Below are 22,025 nucleotides of genomic sequence, written 5' to 3' on the forward strand. Positions count from 1 at the left end.
ATTATTTATCATTGATAACTTGTGCTTAAATTCATTTTACTAATTATCTATATCAAAATTTAGATAATAGGCATATAAATATTTAATATAATGTTCAAATTAATAAAATTTATATCTATTTACGTAAGCCTGATTAACAATACAATACTAAATACAATGTTTGATGTAAAATATAAAATACAATTATGTTTTAATTAATCATTGTATTTATAAATTATCCGCACTTATCAAAGCATTACTATATTCAACCGGCCAATACTTTCACGCGATCATTGAAAAATAAGCGCCAAATTCATTATCACTAGAAGTTGCAGCATCGCCGTATTGCATGAGTATTGGTCCGCCACTCTAAGCCAGGAATAAGAGAAAAATTATTGCCGCGACGTTGCCACGTCTTGGCTAGTCTGTTAATTGAAATATGTTGGTCGACTAACAACACGCGCCACGCGCTGTCAAAATAATTGTTGGGACGTTCGTACTTTTGAGATTCGAGAGAGCTGAGAAGAGATCGGATAGAGTGATGTCGCATGTCCAGTATGTCGACGAGCTCGTTAAAGAATATCTGCTCTTTCGGGGCTTTAGCCAAACCCTTAGGGCATTTGACTGCGATCTCAAAGCCGAGAAGGAGAAAGGCTTCCGGGTGAGACAGAGTGAACACGGGATACGTGTTTGTTTTGATGGCCGTTTATTTATCCTTTGCTTGTTCCCTCACAACATTTTTAATTAATCTTTACGTTCCTCCTTTGTTAACACTATAAACAGAAATTTTTAAATTTTACTTATGCGATTGAGTGCTCCTTTTTACTTTTTTAATTCAATAATTTCTTAAATTTCATTATTAATGCTTTCATCAGATTTTGGGATAATTTTCTTTTACAAGTATATGTAAAATAAGTATTAAGACATTGATGATTACTACTTATAATTTATAGTATCATAATAAAGATCAATTAATTATTAAATCAATCAATCAACAAATTCGTTGATCTTTTATAACCTTGTATTTTTATTAAAATATTGACATTTTAATTATTTCTATCGATTAACGATATCAAATTTTTTTTTTAATTTTTTTATCAAATTATCTAATCAACGAGAATTGAATAGAGATTTTGAGATAAATAATAGAGAAATTGAGATAAATAATATTAAAAAATTATGCTTATTGCGCATTTTTAATATACAAATATATTTAATATTTGATAATGCAATTTGATATCAATGTTATAATTAGGAAATGTTGTAACAGTGAGATTTTTAGTCTATTCATTAAACTAATATCATCATTATACATTCTTATTTTAATATTCGAGCGTTATTTATTTTGTTATTTAGGTAGATAAAATTGTAGATCAATTTATGCAGTATATACATGCGTACGATCTGGCTTCGTTACGTGAATTATGGGGACATTTGGATCTTAGATTATTTTCTAGATTGGAGAGCTACTTTGTACCCAGTATTCGAAAATTAGAGAATTCTGTTCTGAAAATGTACATTGTTAATGCAATTGTTAATAATAAGCCTGATAAAGTTCAAGAATTTTTTATAAAAATGACTCCAGAATTACAAGGACATTCCGAATGGCGAGAATGGTTTGGTAGGATTAATTATTTTTATTATATTTTTTTTAATTTATGCTTTTAATTAGAAAATGTTATATAGAAATATTAATTATTTCTAGCACTTCCTTATATAAAAAATCCCGAAGAGAATCTAACATTTTCAGTTTATTTTAGTCGTCATTGGCAAGATACATTATTGGTTTCTCTACACAATTTTTTAGCGACCATCTTCCAAGTATATAAAATATATTCAAATATAAAATTTTATACCATTAAATTGACACGTAAGTTAAATTTTATTATTATTGTTTATAGTGTATGCCAATGCCAACACTTTTAATGATCGACGAGGATACTAATAAAATAAGAAGATTACAAGAAGAAAATGAGAGATTAAGACAAAGGCTAAGCGAGAGGGTAAAAATTGATTCTATTTTAGATGTAAATGCTGGATCATCGCCTCCAGAAACATTATTAATGGATGATTTTTATTTAATTGCTCAGTGTGTATTATTTAAGAAGTAGTTTGCACATTTATAATTGTAATATCGATTGTATAAAATTATAGCATTTATTATTGTTTTTTAGAGAGTCTCCTGTAGTAGATAATCCTAAGACTATAAGAAATCTTATTAGAAATATTGGTGGTGGATCGAGTCCAATTTTAAGTAGAAAAGCCACCGGTAGTATTAAGAAACATTCTGAAACGGATATAAACATAACGAAGAGAGCAAGTACGAAAGGAAGAATTCCATCTTTGAGTAAATCCGAGGCTGTAGCCAAAAGAAGTACAAGCTGTGACTCAAGATTATCTAGGAAAAGAGATTCTTCTGTCGACGCTGGCAGAAATTCTAAGCCCAAAGATAAATTAGACGGAAGTTACATCCTCCTCAGTCAAGTAATTACAATGAGTCTTTTACATCGTAAAATTTAATCATCCTCACTTTAATACTTTTATGCTTACAATTATGTTCTGAGCATTTTTACGAATTATTATTCAGACGAGCTATAATTTGCAATAAATAAAAGTGTAAAATTAATTTACTTTTAATAGAAATCTAAAAGTTGATAAAGATGAGATGAAAAGTCCTTGCATTTAATTACATTTCTGTATTCTCACTCTAAGTGCATTTATTTATTTTAGTTTATTAGATTAGATGTTAGCAGATTTCTAGAATATTTGGTGTGCCCTTTGAAAGATCCAGAAGAAATTAAAATTTAGCTTAAATTATATTTTTTAGGAAGAATATATTGAACACAAAACGTCCATTATTCAATGTAAAAGTAATGCTAGTGGTTCTTATGTTGCAACCGGAGATGCAGATGGCGTTATAAAAATTTGGACACCAATTCCATCACCAAAGTGAGCACGCCATTCTATATTATTATCTATATTATTAAAAGTAATTTGTAATTATAATTATTATAATTCATTTAATTAATATTTCTATCCAAGTGTTTGCGATCAAGTAATTTCTCATCAATTTCTCATCAATTTTTTCATCAATTTTTTGTTTATTCCTCCTGACAAGTTCTGTACAAATTTAACTTTAATAGAACTCTGCTGAAAATAGACATTATAATTTGTTTTATTATTCAAAGTTATCCTTTCATTACGGTGTTGTTGATACTTCACGAACATTATTCAATTTTACATATCAATTTTAAACAATCTAATGATGTGTAACGAGTATCGCTTATTCTGGTAATAATGTAAAACTTTGCTTTTTAATCAAAGATCTTATCATTTTAGAACCGTGGCTACTTTTACATCCTCAACTGCAAATTCAAACAAAGCTGTGACAGCCCTCGACTGGATATCCAAGAACGAACGTTACTTCATTCATGGTGACAATAACGGCGCGATTCAACTACACGACACGCGCGATTGCAAAACAATTTGGGAGATTCAGCACGAAGGGTCGCGTATCGTCTCCCTCGTTTGTAATCCGAACGACTCGAGTTTCGTCTGCTCGGTTTCGGACTCGGGCGAAGGCAAACTTCTGCTCTATAATATTAAGACTAAAAAAATCGAACGAACCCTGCCACTGGAGAAAAACCTCACCGCGCTCTGCTCGAGTTTCAACCATAACGGACAGTTATTGGTAACTGGACTGTCTAATGGCAATGTTCTCATACACGATTTGAGGAGAAACGAGATAATTGATAACTTGAGTTGTCACTCGAGTCCAGTTATCGACATCGAGCTTACAAATGATTTTACGAATATTTGTGCGTTGAGCGAAGACGGAAAGCTGTGCCAAAGGAGCTTGAGCCAGACTGGCAAGATTGTTTGGGAAACGAAGATTAAGATAGAGAAAAATGCCGTTCATGGAAAGCTTTTTACATTTGATCAGAGTGGCACGCACATGCTGCTTTGTACGCAAAACGGGGGTAATATTTACAAGGTACGCAATGCTGAAATTTCCATTTCTTAAGTTTTATTTTACTTCTATAGGATTGTAATCACTTCAACAGAAAATACCTAATGAATAAATTTACAATCACGTGGAAATATAATTAACATTGTTATCCAGTTATTATGCTTTATAAATATTTAATTTTATTAAGACTATTAAATAATAATTATATGTAAACAATAACGATTAAATATTTCAACAGATGCCACCGAGTCCTCAAGCAAAAATTTTAGAATTAGGTGGACACAAAGGGACACTGTGCTGCGATTGGTCAACTGCTAATCAATCTGGCACTTGTATTACTGGTGGTGCAGAGGGTAAAGCTCGAGTTTCCACATTACTTTCACCATGATATAGAAATAGAATCAGCATTTGTATAAATTCATAATGTATAAATTTAATACGAAAAGATGAGCCAATGTTCTTGTATATACAAGGGAGCTGTAAAGTGCAAATATGTCAAATAGATAAAATAAAGATTTAATTTAAATACAAATTCCATTGTATTTTTATTATTCTTCTTTCCACGCAATTTTAATACGCGTAAAAGTATAAGAAATAAAATTTTAAAAATTTACCTCAAATACAACATTTAACAAGCAAGAAACTTCATGTGTGGCTTTCTTAATGACCAGCGGTGAAAAGGTCCTGTCATTTCTAGTTGAGGTGACCAGTAGCGACGTAAGGCTTCGCTAACTTCTGATGGAGTTATTGGTTTTGTCATTACAGGCTGTAAATAGATTGTACCTCTCATGTATTCAAGAAATTATAAATTCGAATTATAAATAACCGTTTAAGTAGCATTCAAAATAATCGCTTAAAAAGCATATTTTGCTTTTCAAAAAAAATTCAACATGTAAGATAATTATTTCTCAGAATGCTAAAAGTTAACGAACATATGTGTAAATTGTTTCATTGTGTTTATCATTAAATATATAAATATAAATATTACTTTTGTGTATTGATATGGCTTGTATGTAATAGGATTAGGATAACTACATCGCAGTCTATCTATTGCATCTCCATGAATTTTATTCTGATCTTGTCGTACTAAAAATGCAAGATCAACGATTTGAGCAACAGTTTCGTACGCTAAATAACCTAAGACTGTGTAACCAGATTTTGCTATTGTGAAATCTCCTACAAACAAATTATAATTATCAGAATGTAGATGGGAAGATGGAAATCTTGTTGTAAAAGCTTTTAAAACCTACCACTCGAACCAATCCAGTCACTAAATTTGTGTCTATTCTTATTTGCAAAAGAAACGCATCTGGCTTTGCTGAATTCTAGATATCTTGTTTCATCCATTTTTCTTGTTAATAACTCTGCTCTAATGCATCTTTTACGCTTAACGTGATCGATTAAAGATTTATCATTTAACAATTCACCAGTATTGTCTATGTATTTTAAAAACTTTATAAATGGTAATTTTGAAATTTCATCTGATTTATTAGGATCTGTTAAACTGTCTACAGAATCTGATTCCAGTGGTTTACATATCGATGCTTTAAACTCCTTCAATTCTAAAAAAGAATAATTAGAAAAAAAGTTTGTTCTTAATAAATTGTCTTATTTTTATATTACATTCCACATTCAGTTTCGATTAATTAATAGTCAATTACAAGAAAAATTATAATAAGGAAGTTATGCATAGAATTTATTCAAAATCTATAATAAAAGTATAAATACGTTGTTAATAAAATTAATATCATCCATATTTGAAAACAAAGCATTTACAAGTACTTTCATTTTAATTAAATATATTTAAATATTTTTGCATTATATTTTGCATTCAAGAATTTTTAGGATCTTACTTAGATAATTAACAAGTCGCTGTAACTTAATCCGGTCTTTTCGCAACAGAAATAAGAAATCTTCCGCAGTCACAGACTGGCTTTCTCTCAAATCAGCAACTTCACAAGCTTTATGAATAATTGCTCTCATTTGATTTAATACAACATCTTCGATAATTTTTGCCGTTTCCAATAAAGGTTCTGAATGATCTCCAAAGCCATGCATCATCTGTCTAATTTCTGAAAGAAATATTTTACATTTTACAATATTTGTTAATATTTCTAACCTAAGTACAGGTTTATATAAAATTTCAAAAACATACCAGCCGTATAGTTAACAGGTTCGTTTTTATAATCATTATTGTCAACGACTGGTTTTACAAATGTTGCTTCTGACATGATGTCTTATTCTATTAATATCATACAATACTATTAAGTGTCCTATTACATTCAATTACTACAAAGCGGAACGATGTATCATGGCGACATTAACAATGCTAACGACTTAGGTGTCGCACTGGCTACCGTTGCTAAAATTTCTAATCCATTCACAGAGTTTATCGCACACGATTAAATATTTAAATTAATAATTTCTCTAACCATTACTAGCAACGACCTACAATCACTGCTAACTTATTAAGAAATTATCAATCTATCTATGAATTGTCTTTGTACTAAGCCATTAACATTGATTTGATTGCTAATTATTATTATAATCTTAACGCCACTGTTAATTATTATTTTTCTTTTTAGTTAAAATAAATATAAAAAAAAGTTCCAATATGCTTAAATCGTGTAATATAATTTGATAATTCACCATAGTTTGTAGTGATGGATGATGTATTATTGACTGCGAAAGTGAAATCCAATTAATTTGGGCCTTTATCGCCTATATAAAACGGTTTAAGATTTTTCATCTAATTTATCGATTAAATTTTCAACATTCCATTATATACATTTACCTTAGAAAATATTCATAAAATTCACGCTATTTTCTTTATCTTAATGACTTAAATTAAAAAAAGGATGAATATGTTTTTAAATGTTTTTTGATAATTTTGGCATTTTATGTTTAAATATAATTAATTATAATACCTTAGTTGTATAAAAAATGTATAAAGGAACACCTATGGTAATTAATAATGATAGAATTATTTTATTCGTGATAAATATTTGTGTACAATATTTATGTTAATTGTTACAATATAATTATTTACAGTACAAAGGCAGACACAATTATTTTATAATTCATGCAAACATTTATTATATTCTATTTATTTCTTCTTTGTCTTTATAAAAAAGTGTATATACTCGCATATTAACATAAGTATTGCAAAACCAACGCCACTTATAAAAATTATCAAAATAGGTACGATGCTCCAAAAACTGACGGGCCAATATTTTGAATTCAATATTATTGAATGTTGTTGATATCTATTACGAAGGACTTTCAAAATACCGAAGGCCCGAAAATTTTCAATACTGAAAGAATAAAAAAAAAATAAAATATATATATATATATATATATATTTGTTAATTAACTATTCAATTTTCATGATTTTTATACTTAATTTTAAATAATGTATACATATATGTATTAAAAATATTTATAAATAAAAGGTAAAAAATAATTATTATAAATTGATTATGAAGTTGTCAAAATTGCTTTTATATGTTTAAGATTGAATGTATGAATGAAGTAACGATTAAAATCACTAATTTAAAAAGATTTTATGCTATAAAAACAAAAAAGAAAAGAAAAAAAAAATTGTTATACAAAAAAAAAAAAATAAAAACAAAAAAAATAATAAAAGAATTGATAAAATTTAATTAAAATTTTGAAAATCCAATAAAATACGAACGATTAAACCGGTGTTTTTCAATTATCTTTTTTTTTTTTTTTCAACTAATCTACACGTTAAAATAAACATTAACTAATTATTATATGTCTTCAGTGAAACTTCTGAAAATAGTATTTATTTTGAAATACATCGATCAAATTTAAATTTATTTTAACTTAAAATATTTTGTAATAGGCATTGCCAATAGTTTTTGCATGATTACTTACTAAAAATTTATAATTTTTTTATACGGACTATTTTTAATCAATGCAAATGATTGACTATCTGGACGCCCCATATCAATGGACATTAATGGACAAGGATTTCTCGGATTATTCTTGTTCACAAATATTTCATTCATGTAAAGCACAACTTTCTGTGTACAAACTTGATGAAGTGCTTCAATCATAGTAGTTGGAAGGTCTTTTGAATTCACTAGTCGTTTTTTCATTAGTTTTACAATAGGATGCTTGGATTGCTTTGATAAATATGCGATATTTAAAAATTAATTTCATGATTATAAAAATAATTAAAGTATTCTTAAATTAAATTAAATAAAAATCATTGTTATTAATTATGACCCGTGTATATGATTTTTTTTTTTTTTTTTTTTTTTTTTTTTTTTTTTTGTTAATTATTTACAATTAGAAAGAACTTTGTTGATAGCCAACTTTTATAATCACATTTTTCTAACTATTTTGATATTTTCTTATTACTTAATAAGAACTTTATGAAGCATTTGAATAATTTAAATAATGAGCTAGCCTTTTAATTTTATAGGCAAAAAAAAAAAAAAAAAAAAAAAAAAAAAAAAAAAAATAAAAAAAAACTGTGAATAATATTAACGAATAGATTATTATTGCAACGAATAATGCATTTTTTGTGAAAGTTTAATTAATTAAAATAGATCGTGAAGAATATCTAGTATGAAATATTGTAATAATTTATGAAAATTTTTGTGTTATTATTTACTTTGACGTTTTATGTATAATTCACCTGAATTCTATTGGAAATAACGCATATAGATAATTGTTAATAATGTAAATATATTAGATTACACATAATAATATATGTAGATGTTGTGAATGTAATTTAAAATAAAAAAAAAATTAATAAATATCTTGGTACCTGAATTGAATCGTGATAAATACTTCCTCGAAATACAGTTAAATTGTAGGAAGAATGTAATAAAAATTCTTGTTCGGTGGTAAATGGTAAACTTGGCTCAAAGACAGTGATAAAGCTGGTTAATGTTGCAGAATAAGTAATATGAATGACTATAGATGAGATAAATAACGATGCAAATGCTAATTTTAACGATGTTGCTGAGGGAAACTCTAATTAAAAAGTAATTTTAGATACTAAAAAAATGCAACTTTTTGGTATGAAATTTAATATTTTTTATATATTATATATATTTTTTAGTCAAAATATTGATTCGGTATTATCGAATCATTAAATCGAACTTATTAATAAAATTACAGATTGCATTTGTATTGCATTCGTTAAAAATAAAATAAAATAAATTTAAAAATAGTTTATAAGAACAAATAAATTACAAATTTATTAACGGATTTAATACTCATAAGTTTCATGCATATTTCTTTACCTGGAAGTCCTTGCTGGCATTGCATTCCCCAAATATGGAAACAGTTCTCAGAAATAAGTGCAATAACATTTTTTTTACCCAGTTTAGACATCATTATTGCAATTACAAGTGAGCAGAATGTCATGAGAAATATATTTGTCGCCCATATTCTTGTATTAAATATCTATATATAACAAATTTTTAATACACAAAATAAGAAAGTAAAGATTAAATATGAAATAAATTTATAAATTGAGCTTTCAAATACAAAACACTATGTATTATTTGTTCCTCGTATTTTTGTTCATAATTAAAAAACTAATCTCTGTCTTAATATTAATTAATTATTAATCTTATATATTGTAATAATATTTATAATACGCAAGTAGTAAGCATGTTATTATAAAAATAATAGTAATATAGGTAAGTGTTAAGCAAGCCATTATGAGATATTATAATCGATTACCTGTACATACGAGGACCACATTATAGCAGTCATATTAGGACGTTTCAAATACATATTAAAACGCGTTATTGAAAGTGGCACCGAGAAGTCAACAACTTCCAGTCGACGTTTATTGCGGCTGAATTCGGCCACACCGATATCGATTTCTTTCGATACCAATCGCCCCATTACACCTGACCAATTTTTACTATCAGCATAATAGTGTCCAAACATCTGTTCGGACGTAACTAAATCAACCGTAAAGTTCATTACATTCGACAATTCTTGTAGAACACTTCCAAATAATCCACTTAATGAAGTATTTTTAAAATCTGAATTCATGTAGTCGTCGCGCTATAAATACCAAATTTAAGTTATTTTAAATGAAAATATTTATATTATTACATATTAGTTACAATTATTTTTCAATAAGATATATATATATATATATATATGTTTTTGTTTCAAAGCGTAAAATATTCAAATTCCAAAAGTCCATGATAATTATTATATTTCATTCTTAAAAATATATTGCTTTATTATTGTAAACGACAACATAATCTATACAACTGTATTAATAAACAATAACAATTCTTTTAAGATATAAATAAAGAAATTAATATATATATATATATATATATATATATATATATATATATTTAATGGGAATTTTTTTGTTAATAGTTTTTTTAATAAAAGAGAATAACTGTGGATCTTGCATTGTGGATTGCAACAGATGTGTGTACGTGAGCTAATTTCGAAATTTTTTATATCCCAAAATAAATGTTTCCCAAAATAAATTTTAATGGATTAAAACTATAATTTATGAATAATAGCTTTGAATATATCATTAAAATGCTATTTAATCTGAATATGAATAGTGTTATAATTTAATAATAATCTTATCAATTGTATTATATTAATAATTATATTAAGAATTATATTTATGAACTTTACCTTTACTGTTGCGATTCGAAGTCGTAAACCCTCTAAAGAGCTTCGATTCTTCCATATAGATTGATTGTTTATTTTTATAAATCTATTTTCATTTGTCCATAATGCAATTTCATTTACTTTCACTTCGTCCTTAAATAGCGAGTACCACTCTTTAATAATATGATCATTTTCACATTTTATCAACATTTTTGTGTTGAAGGCAATGTTAAACAAATTCTTATGGGGTGCATAACAAAATTGTAATAAATCATCCGATTCGCCGAAAAAAACTAGCCATAAATTTAAAGACATACTGAAATTTTTAGCAAAATCGGCAAAATCATTAAAATCTTTTTGAGAATTCAAGCTGATAGTGTATAAGGGTAATGACGTCTGATATTTATTGTGATTGAAATATTTTGTAAGTTCGCTTAATTTCAAAGTCAGAGTGAAAATATTGCTTTTGGAAAATTCTCGAGATAGTTGAAATAACGTCCTTATGGTTGCAGTGTCTGGTAACAATTAACAATGTTATGTCAATGTTTTAACGAGCACAATTCATTGGCATGTAAAAATAGTATAGAATAATACAAAATATAATGCTTTAATGAAATACATTGTGGCGTATTACTTTTTCATTGTTTACTTTAAATTTATGTGTAAAGATAAAAGCAAATTTTAAAGCACAAATTTTTTTACTTCTAATTAAATTATCTATATAATAGTATTTTATATCTTAGTATTAAGATTATGTGTGTTTTTATTCATTTGTAAAATATATAATCTGATATGTTTAATGATTATAAAACATGGCGAACAATAGTTTATGATAGATTGTGAAAGGTGTGCTATTATTACACGAAGTAAATTAATTATTAAGATAAAAATTTTTATTTAAGTTTTGATTAATGTGTAAATAATCGACAATACTCTTACCTGAATTTTTATCATTATACACATTAAGAATGCTGGAGGCTTGAAAATAATTTTTGACATCCGAGGCAACATATACATAATTTTCAAGTTGCGAATTCATTTTTGCATTTATTTCATTATATCCTAAATTAATGACTAAAAAATAAATCAGCCATAATAACATTATACTATACATTGATTAAAATCTGTAGATATGCTTTAGAGATTAAAATATTATATATTTATTTACAATATTTACAGATCTTGAAGTACACTAAAATACTTAAAAAAAAAAAAAAGAAATACTAATAAATAGTTTTAATATAAATTTTTTTTTTCTTTTTTTTTTCGCCTAATTATTATCTGCTGCGAATCCAATGGTTTGTTGTTCTCTATTGTGTGATATCGCGCTTAGCTCAAGTTACTAGAAAAAATGTACTCTATAAGGAGCAATTGTAGAGCCAAGCCGATACCTAAACATAAGATTTCTAAAATCGGTAAGATATCCCAAAAAGCAACGGGTAAATATCTAGAATCTACCGAGTTGAATTTCTTATAATATCTTCGCTTTAAGCATTGCAATATTCCATTAGCTCGCAACTTTTTCAAACTGAAAAGTTTTACGATACTATACAATATGTAAAATTTGCCATTAAATTTAGTTGATATTAAAGCATGAACAATAATCTCTGTACGACCAACAATATCAAGAGCCATATCAAATCGATTATTCCATTGCATAATTTAATGTATGTAATTTTTAATTGAGTGAATAATTTGAGTGCAATCAACTAATATATCCATCATATAGAATAAATTAATTTTGTCGATTCAAATTATTACAATAAAGTTACGATAATCTTTTAAATCCATTTGATCCATTTAATTCGAATAACGATCAAGTTTTTTCGTTATATTTAAAATAATCTTGAAATGATTAATGCTCTTGATACAAATATATTTAAAAAATAATATCAGAGTCAACAAAATATTTTACCAAAGTCGGTCGTAACAAGGCAGTAATTTTAAATATTTATTAAAATTTTTGTATAAATTAAAGAGAAAATCATTTATTTGCTACTAATGTAAAATTTAAAAATGAATATCTATTATATTTATTTTATATTTAATATTCAAGTTCGAAAGACACATTGAAGTGCATGAATGTATATTTTATTAATATTTCAATCAATTCATAAAGTATAACTTAGAAAGGCAACGATTGTAGAATATCAGTCAAATAATTATAATAAACAGATTATGAAATGTGAAGAATGCTTTTCCGTATTCATGATCACGTTTTAAGTATGAATTTACATATTCATTGCCCCTGTCTAAATTACGTCTAAATATCTATTGTTTCTTATAATTATTTATACATATAATAATATGTTTTTCTTACTGGTAGTTGATAAATTCTGTGTATGGGCTTTGCTTTGCAACAGCTAATGCAATGCTGTCTAGTCTACCAGCTGTTAATGGCATTAATTCACACGGTGCATAAGCGGTGGCTTTTTCAAGGATTAACTGATTTGTGTAAAGTACAACTTTTTCATAACAAACCTAAATAATACATAACATATAGATACATTATATATATATATATATGTATGTGTGTATGTGTGTATGTGTGTATGTGTGTGTGTGTATGTATGTATGTATGTATGTATGTATATATATGTGTGTGTGTGTGTGTGTGTGTGTGTGTGTGTGTGTGTGTGTGTGTGTGTGTGTGTGTCGGGTCGATAAATGCTCTTATACAACAGTATTATTCTTTAATTGAAACATTCATCTTTTATGTACACATTTTCTGTATATTTTGTCATCTCCTGTAATCGGCTATCCCGATAATATGTACAAGTTGAAATATTTGTTTATAATAAAATACAAAGAATTTTTATTAACTCTTTTTAAATCATATTATCAGTTTTATTTATATATATATTATTTTTTTTGTTTTTTTTTTTGTTTTTTTGTTTTATTAAAACAAGTTATAAATAAATCTTACAAGATAAATAAATCTTAAGTATCATTTAAAATTATACACTGTACATCGTATAATTATTTGATAATATAAAGGCTTACTTGTTTTATTGCTGATAATATATCTGTAGGCAATTCATCATCGGCTTTTAGGAGTTTTCCCATTTTAGAATAAATAGATATTTTTGAGCTCTACAAGTTAAAAAATTGCATTAACCATTTCGATCGACCCTTATCATCATCATCATCATCTAATATTTCATAATTTTGTAAGTAATTCTTATTAAATTTAATGAATTTTATTTGCACATCAATATATATAATATTATGTGATGTATAATTTTTCTACAAATATTCTATTCTATTTGAAATTTGTTTAAAAATACGCTAGATATCTTAAGTAAAAAATTGCAAATAAAAAGAAGATTTTCAATTATTCAAGCAATATTAAAATAGATGTAAGAATGTACCTTAAAGAGATCATAGTTGGAGCTATATCGAAATATTATAAGTTTATACGTTCCATCTGCGACAAATCCTTCAAAAGTATTAAAGGGTATACTAGGTTTAAAAACTGTTTGATAGCTCGTGAGATAAGCCGAATAGACGGCAAAAAGAACCATAGATGACATAAAAATCGATATGTAAGCTATTCGTAATGAGAGAGCCGATGGTAAATCTAAATTTACATAGGCACGATCAATTAATTAATCAACTATTTGCCTGCCTTTTCACAGTAATTTTTCTTGCACTATATTATTCTTATTATTTAGCACCAAAGTAAATACTCATTTCAACATATTGATCTAATTGTGAATTAGATAACTTTATACGTCCATCAAAATGACAGCAGTGATAAATGTTTACATTCGTATTGAACTATTTGTTAATTAATTATTCATCGATGTAATAATGTTTATGTATAAAGTTACATTTAAGTATACCGATCGGAATTATAAAATTATTAAAAAAAAAAAAAAAAAAAAAAAAAAAAAAAAACAATGATTTTTCATTAAAATAATAATTATCTCTATTTTATTATTGCATTAACATGAACATTAGCACTTCAATATTCAAATATGATTGAATAAATAAGTAAATTAATGAACAAACACGCTTTCTCATATATTTCTGATATAAATGGCGTCAAACGACGATTTATGTATATTTAATTTCACGTTTGTATAAAAATGACATACACAATTATTAAGAATTATTATTATTTATTAAAAATTTGACAATAAACGTGTACAAATTTAATAATTTACTACAGATATTTTACTTTGAATGGAGGTATAAAAATTTATAAAAATAATAAAGTATTTCGTGTCGAGATGTTATTAACTAATTGTAATTTCACAATCTATATTTAATTTTAATTAATATTTAATTACCTGGAAGTGGTTTTTGACAATAGATACCCCAAACTCGAAGATACTCTTCTACTATGTAATACGTGATGTCGTAATTTCTTACAACTTTCCACATCATAGCCAATAATATTGGAATGAATAATAAAGTTGTCAATATTATTATCCATATATCTAAATGAAAAGCCTGAAAAGATTGAAAATTCTTAATTGAGAAGCATTATTGTGTTGGGAGATAAAATATTTGCTGGAAAGAGTAACAGCGAGATTTTCCTAATAACGATAATAATAATTATATCAATTAATTAAAACAATAACAATAACATTATGATTAATACGAGATTATAAAAGCAATGGAACTTGGCTCTGAAACTTGGCGCTCTTCCTAATTAGTCATATAATACACTTAAATCGAAATTAATTTCCATAAAAAAAAAATGTCTATATTGCGCATATTTTCTTATAACATTGGACGACATTTCACCAGCTCGTAATAGAACAACTGGCCAGCCAAGCCAACTCTTTATTCAATCAAGCACATTGAGAATAACAGAGACATCGAGAAAGCTATAGGAAATTTGTAGGTGCACCTTAACGTACGTCGACCAGCCGATATTCGACATACGGGGACGTTTGATGTAAATATTGGAAGTGGAGCGCATAAGTGCGACCGAATAATCGATGACGGCCGCTCGCTGCTGATTCATAGTGAATTCGCCGATTCCAATATCGATCTCGCGCGATACCAATCGTCGGATGACGCCAGTCCATTCGTGCTTCGTTTCGTTCCAGCTGCCGTACGAATCCTCGACCGACGTGAAATCGATCGTGAAGTTCATTATCTTGGAGAGTTCCGTAATTACGACGCCGAAGTAGCCGCCCATTGTACTACCTCTGCCCAATTGCGTTGTCGAGTCCTGCGTTCAGTAAGCGATTTTTTTGTTTGTTTTTTTTTGTTTTGTTTTTGTTTTTGTTTTTTTTTGTTTTGTTTTTGTTTTTGCTCGGTTTAGCTCTTAGTACATCGAGCTAACGAACGGGGAGTTTATTACACGGATAGAATTGACTGTAGAGGCAGTAATACGTGGATAAAAGTGTTAACGAATGGCTGATAATGAACGATATTATATAGGGTGATAATATGTATTTTAACAACGATTAATAAATCGATTGAATCACAGCCGAGGCTATTAAAAAAATATTTTCATTATTGCAATTTTAAAATACAAATGAAATAAGTTCCTAAAGGAACTCCGCTGTTTCCTTCCAATGATTATATATAATACGTAGTAATAAACTTTTGCTAAGAATTGAAATTGTAAAATTTTAGATTCTCGAATGAATTAACTCTACGACTAGTTCTTCCCGATTTCGATAAAAATTTGAAAACTCTTCTGCTCATATTTCAAAAACTTAAAATATTTACTTACGAATTTAAAGGATCGTTTCATTGAATTTATCTATTATTATTATTTTCTTTTCTAATAATTTGTTATATATAAAAAAATTTTTAAATTATTGAAGAAAATTCTCTATAAAATAGATATTTATATTATGCTTAAATACAATTAGAATAATTATTACTTTAACTGCGGCAACTTTTAAAGTAATTCCTTTCAAATTATTTCTCCTTTTGAAGAAAGTTAAGTTCGACAGCTTTCTCATGCCTTTTCCAAAGCTCCACGTTGCATAATCGAATATATCGATCGTCTTCTTGTTGATGGAGTACCACTCCCTTAATATCGGATCGTTGTAACACTTGACCAACATTTTCGTGCTCACGCCGAGATTGAACAGATTTTTGTGAGGATTATGACAGAATTCATTCAAGCCAGCGTCTGGCGAGTCCATAAAAATCAAGAGCCACTCGTGCAGAGCCATATTGTAGGTCTTAGTCATGGCGGCAAATTGATGCACATCATTTAATGTCCTGAACATTACGACAAACAGAGGCTGTACAGCCTTCCCCTTGTAGTATTCTATTTCTTCATGAATTTTTATTATATTTAAATTTCTTGATAAAATATATTTGCGCGAAAATTCCTTAGTCATCTTTGTCATTAGTGTTGATTCAGGTCCATCTAAAATCGATATTATTTAAAAGTTACACTTTCTAGTTACTTTAAGCTTTAAAGAAGCGTCGAACTGGATACGATCTCATATGAATATTATCATAAAAGTTTGATAAAAAAATAAACTGTCGACAAACTAATAATCAAATTATCAAGTTAATCTACATTTTATTTTAACTATATTAATTATACTCGTATTTAAGTATATTTCATTACATTTGTGTGTCTATGATAAAGAACGGCCGTAAATATTAGAAATAGTGAAAAATAATCAAAATAATTAAAAATTATCAGAAAAGATGTAACGTCATTGCTAATTATTGACATCAGTATGTGCTTTTGCCGATTATAAACTTCACGGCAATAATACATGTAATAATTAATTCGTAATTTAAATAATAAAATAATTATTAAAATAATCTTAATACAATAATATAGAACAACAATAATATAAAAGATTAATAACACATTAATAAAGTAAATTAACAAAGCTTTAAATAAAGTAAATTAAAGGAAATTTGATTAATAATAAAATACCATAATATCAAGACTATATAAATGAAGGTTTTTATTTACTTAGATGCTCTCCGACATTTACAATAAATACACTAGATGCTCTATTGGATTTTTGAACATCTGAAGCAAGATGCACATACTGCAAGGCCATTGAATTTTGTCGAGTATTTTCCTTACTTGCACACAATGTTATTGAAATTATTAAGCTAAAGACCAACAGCATCCTTAAAGGAAACGAATCATTTGCGTTCAGCTGGTATTTCTAACTACACTAAATATTTTACTTGAACATATTTCATAAATACAATTGTTAGATTCAACTTCAATATATATATATATATATATACACACGTGTGTATGCTTGTGTATGCGCGCGCGTGTGTATACACATACAGAAGTACATAAAGCATATGCGCTCGTGTACGCAGCTATCCACGCACCTCACAACTACACACGCATCCGCTCACCCACACAAGACAAAACAAAATATATTTAGAGCAAGTGGCTACATAGAGGAAGTGTACACTTAGAGGCAATCGCGAATAAACGTTATTTTTTTATGTTCCTTAATATTTTGTTATTTTATCGAGTATACGATCATGACAATATTCTTATTTGTAATGTGCTCATCATTTTCTAATTACTGGTTGAACGATTGACGAGAATGAAACCCCATTTCCTTTTTTTTGTTATTTTATTGCCGACTAGATGACTAAAATAGGGTACATATATATATATATATATATATGTATATATATATGCGCACACACACACACACACACACACACACACACACACATATATATATATATAAGTACTATATAAATTTCCGTTTATCGCTCCACTATATCTACGTTATTAAAGTACCACTTTAACATGTGTACTATTTATTTATTCCGGCTTACGCTTAATATATATATATATATATATATATATATATATATATATAACAATATATTATCGCATACATACAAATAAATTTGTAATTTTATGTAGTAGCCATTCTAATTATTTATCATTGCATATTGATAATTAGTAATTATTACATAAATTTTACTTAATAATCGCGAGTTCCTTTTCACTTCACTTTATTTATGTAAAGAAGAAGATTTACAATTTGAATGAATAATTTATATTGATCTATTACATTGTACAATCTGATAAAATATATTTGGTGATAAATCAAATCTTTTCTGTCAATAAGAAGACATTGTGATTAAAGATAACATATTAATAATTAATATCTTTATTAAAATAATAATTTTTATTTATTTTTATTATTGCATTTTATGTATTTGCTATCATTTAAAATAAATATATTGACATTTATATAGTTCAAAAAAGTTTTATCATAGTATTAGTTATATTAATTTTTATTTTATAGTAACTTTAGTTTATTATTTTATATTAATAGTTTATTTTATATTTGTACCTGCAATATTATATTCTTCTAAAATAGTATAGAATAGCCAGACATAAGACACTTAAATTTATTTTAAAATATTTATTTTACTCATCGAATCAACGGTTTCCAATAGTTTGTTTTTGATTTTGAAAATTCGTGATGTCGTATAGTATACATAGAATATATGTGAAAGTGAATCTTTTCACAAATTAAAATCAATAAGGAGAGTAATATTCCAAATAATAAAATTAAAAATATAGGGATACTAGTTATTAAATTAACGGATTCATAATTTAATGCAATGGATTCAAATTTTGTTTCATAACGTGTTCTAAGAACATGAAGAATGCCATAATCTCTAAATTTTTGTAAGCTGAAATCAATAATATTATTTTATTGTTAATTACTATTAGAACTTTATTTTATACATTTATAATAATTGTTAGTTTAAAAAAAAAAAAGAATTTGTACAAATCGTGAGAGCAGCCATTTATAAATATTTACATATAAAGAAAAATGACGTTATGAAATTTATTCATACTCACTAATAATTAAATAATGACGAGTAAGGGCTATTTTTCATAAAAGTAAACGCCATATTGACTAAATGTTCTTGATCAAATGCTACTAATTCGCAATTAGAAGGCATACTGGTTCTAACGCCCCAATCATCCATTAAAAATATTACCTTCTCACCTGAGCATACCTGATAAAAAAAAAAAAAAAAAAAAAAAAAGAAAGAAAGAATGTAAAATTACGAATTTTAATATTATTATATAAAATATTTGTAAATTACCTGATCGATAGCACCACCGACAGTGGATTTTAATTCGTTATAATCAAGAACGAAGCTTTTTAATTTTCTTGATAAATAATTTTTTTCATTCTGAAATGTAACGTTTTTTTATTTACGTTTCTTTTTATCATCAATCTCAAATGTTTGTTGCACTAATATACATACGTATAAATTGTTCATATAGCTTGTATGTTTAACTACTGTTATTTTATATGAACCGTCATTAATAAATTCATCTAGTGAATTGAATATCATTTTGGGTTTGAAAATTGTTGAATGACTCATAAGAACGGCAGCGTATATTGCATAAATGATAAAAGATAATATATACAAAGCTGTATATGCTATTTGTAGTGGTGAAGTACTTGTAGTACCTAGCTTATATAAAATTCATTAGAAATTTTTTTTTTTTTTTTTTTTTTTTTTTTTTTTTTTTTTTTTTTTTTTTTAAAGAAAAGCATTTTACAATCTAATATTCAATTTATAATTAACATTAAATAGAGCGTAGTATTTATTTAAAGTCATAACTCGCAACCTTTTACATGATTAATAGTGCTTACATTGTAAAATTAATTAGATACAGAATTGTTTTTTTTTTTTTTTTTTAATATCACTTCAATTTACATTTAATTAAAGAGTTACTAGATTTTAGATTTTAATTCTTATATTATAAAATGTTATTCATTTTTGTGGTTTTTAATAATATGAAAAAATGTCTTCCATATTTGTACGTAACTACTTTATTCTCAAGAAAAGGTTTTGTTAAAAAGAAGTCATAGAAAATTACATCTCTAGTATTAAAATAAAAAATAATTTAAAACTCTCCTTTAAGTTCATTAAATATTTATTATGTTAATTATTCGATTTATTTGTCAATAATACCAATTAATTGCATGTTACAGAATATTGCCCAGCTATCTAAATAATATTCTCGAATGGTTTTCCAAAAACTATTAATATTGTTTACATTATTTTTGTCAATATTATTTAATTTATTTTCATTAAATTTAATGTATGCCAGTGTTAAAGATCCCATAATCAGTATAAATATCAGAGAAATTCCGGCTTGTAGACTAAATGGCTGAAAAATATTGAAACAAAAATTTGCTTATTATATGCCATTAGACATAATATTAGAAAATGTAAAAAATTAAAATAAAATCTACTAGTTATAATGAAAAACTACAAACTCAAATATTTAACATATTTGTAGAAATATGACAGTTTTAACTCTTAATATCAAAACTCTTTTTATGTCATTTTCTTCATTAAAATTAAATAAAATGAATTTAGAGCACAATATAGATATATTACCTTATAATACATTGACCATTGAAGATTCTGACTATTATTTGATTTTTTAAAATAATAATTTAAATATGATGGAATAATTGGTAGAGAAAAATCTACAAAAGTCGATCTTTCAATCGTTTGAGCAATTTCGCCTATTGCAACGTCGGTTTCATTTCTCATTACTTTTCCTAATAATCCATTCCATTGCTTTGTAGTCGCATTATAAATGCCATAAACTTTTTCTAATTTTTGATAGTTTATTGTAAAATTAGTGTTAACCGCAATTAATTCTAATACATCTTGGAATAATCCACCGATACTTATATTGGATGATAAATTTGCCGAGTATTTCTAATTTAATTAACAATAAAACTTATATGGAGTTTTATACATAATTAATAATTATATAGTTGAAACATCTTAAATTTAATTGTAATATAATGCGTTAAATTCTATTAATTACAGTATATACGTTAAGTAAAGATTTTCATGTAAGACATAAAAAATGTACAAACTGATAATAAAGATAATGTAGAAGATTTTCACAATATTACGAGTACAATTGATCGAAAATTAATGGATAACACAGACAATAGAAGAGTAGACTAAAATTTGGGAAAAAATTTATAAAAAATTTTTAAACCCGTTAAACTATAATCTTATAAGAACGCATCTTTAAAATTAAGAAATAAAATATGTATAAAATCTGAAGATGTAGATTATATTTTTATAAATTAATATTTTCTATTAATATGAAATATGAAAAGTTCATTGATGTAAAATAAAGAGATGAGTTTTCTCTTTATTATTACAAGGCAAATAGTAAATAATATCACTACTCTAATTATGTTTTTGTTTATGTTATTGTTTTTTTACCTTATCTTATTAAAATTAATTATATATCCTCAATTATTACAAAAAAATATTTAAACGATAATTTGAAATAAAAATACTTAAACTTTATAGCTTTAAATTAAATTTTTTTTTTTTTTTTATGTAATTTAATACTAAGTAAAAATTATATCGAGTTGAAGAAAGAAAACAATATATTTAATCAGCATGTCTAAAAAAATTTATAAAATAATTG

The 22,025-nt window shown here is 26.2% G+C and overlaps 5 protein-coding genes across 5 annotated transcripts; 1 reads left to right on the forward strand and 4 right to left on the reverse strand.

Moving 5' to 3' along the window:
• Positions 1–254: 254 nt before the first annotated feature.
• On the forward strand, positions 255–4,345 carry LOC105368797 (WD repeat-containing protein 91). The gene is made up of 8 exons (XM_011507927.1): positions 255–640; positions 1,336–1,600; positions 1,685–1,800; positions 1,881–2,068; positions 2,154–2,463; positions 2,807–2,928; positions 3,319–3,973; positions 4,188–4,345. Exons 1-8 carry the CDS (start codon positions 521–523, stop codon positions 4,335–4,337), a joined length of 1,926 nt encoding a protein of 641 aa, XP_011506229.1. The 5' UTR covers positions 255–520; the 3' UTR covers positions 4,338–4,345.
• On the reverse strand, positions 4,165–6,455 carry Spt3 (Transcription initiation protein Spt3). The gene is made up of 6 exons (XM_011507915.1): positions 6,105–6,455; positions 5,803–6,021; positions 5,200–5,511; positions 4,938–5,125; positions 4,564–4,715; positions 4,165–4,426 (listed from the first exon to the last, which is right to left on the reverse strand). Exons 1-5 carry the CDS (start codon positions 6,178–6,180, stop codon positions 4,578–4,580), a joined length of 933 nt encoding a protein of 310 aa, XP_011506217.1. The 5' UTR covers positions 6,181–6,455; the 3' UTR covers positions 4,165–4,426; positions 4,564–4,577.
• Positions 6,287–11,098, reverse strand: LOC105364566 (glutamate receptor 1-like). The gene is made up of 7 exons (XM_011502536.1): positions 10,730–11,098; positions 9,677–10,009; positions 9,232–9,376; positions 8,751–8,959; positions 7,850–8,100; positions 7,093–7,263; positions 6,287–6,311 (listed from the first exon to the last, which is right to left on the reverse strand). The coding sequence occupies exons 1-7, from the start codon at positions 10,901–10,903 to the stop codon at positions 6,287–6,289; spliced, it is 1,308 nt and encodes a 435-aa protein (XP_011500838.1). The 5' UTR covers positions 10,904–11,098.
• A 1,806-nt stretch (positions 11,099–12,904) lies between these two features.
• On the reverse strand, positions 12,905–17,595 carry LOC105364575 (uncharacterized). The gene is made up of 6 exons (XM_011502549.1): positions 17,505–17,595; positions 16,441–16,937; positions 15,450–15,776; positions 14,884–15,046; positions 13,960–14,168; positions 12,905–13,069 (listed from the first exon to the last, which is right to left on the reverse strand). Exons 1-6 carry the CDS (start codon positions 17,593–17,595, stop codon positions 12,905–12,907), a joined length of 1,452 nt encoding a protein of 483 aa, XP_011500851.1.
• A 1,362-nt stretch (positions 17,596–18,957) lies between these two features.
• LOC105364581 (uncharacterized) lies at positions 18,958–19,825 on the reverse strand. Its single transcript, XM_011502561.1, has 5 exons — positions 19,811–19,825; positions 19,646–19,735; positions 19,395–19,555; positions 19,174–19,222; positions 18,958–19,137 (listed from the first exon to the last, which is right to left on the reverse strand). Exons 1-5 carry the CDS (start codon positions 19,823–19,825, stop codon positions 18,958–18,960), a joined length of 495 nt encoding a protein of 164 aa, XP_011500863.1.
• Positions 19,826–22,025: the final 2,200 nt, after the last annotated feature.

The sequence above is a fragment of the Ceratosolen solmsi genome, unplaced genomic scaffold (assembly GCF_000503995.2).
Source record: "Ceratosolen solmsi marchali unplaced genomic scaffold, CerSol_1.0 scaffold10, whole genome shotgun sequence".
Lineage (NCBI taxonomy): Eukaryota > Metazoa > Arthropoda > Insecta > Hymenoptera > Agaonidae > Ceratosolen > Ceratosolen solmsi.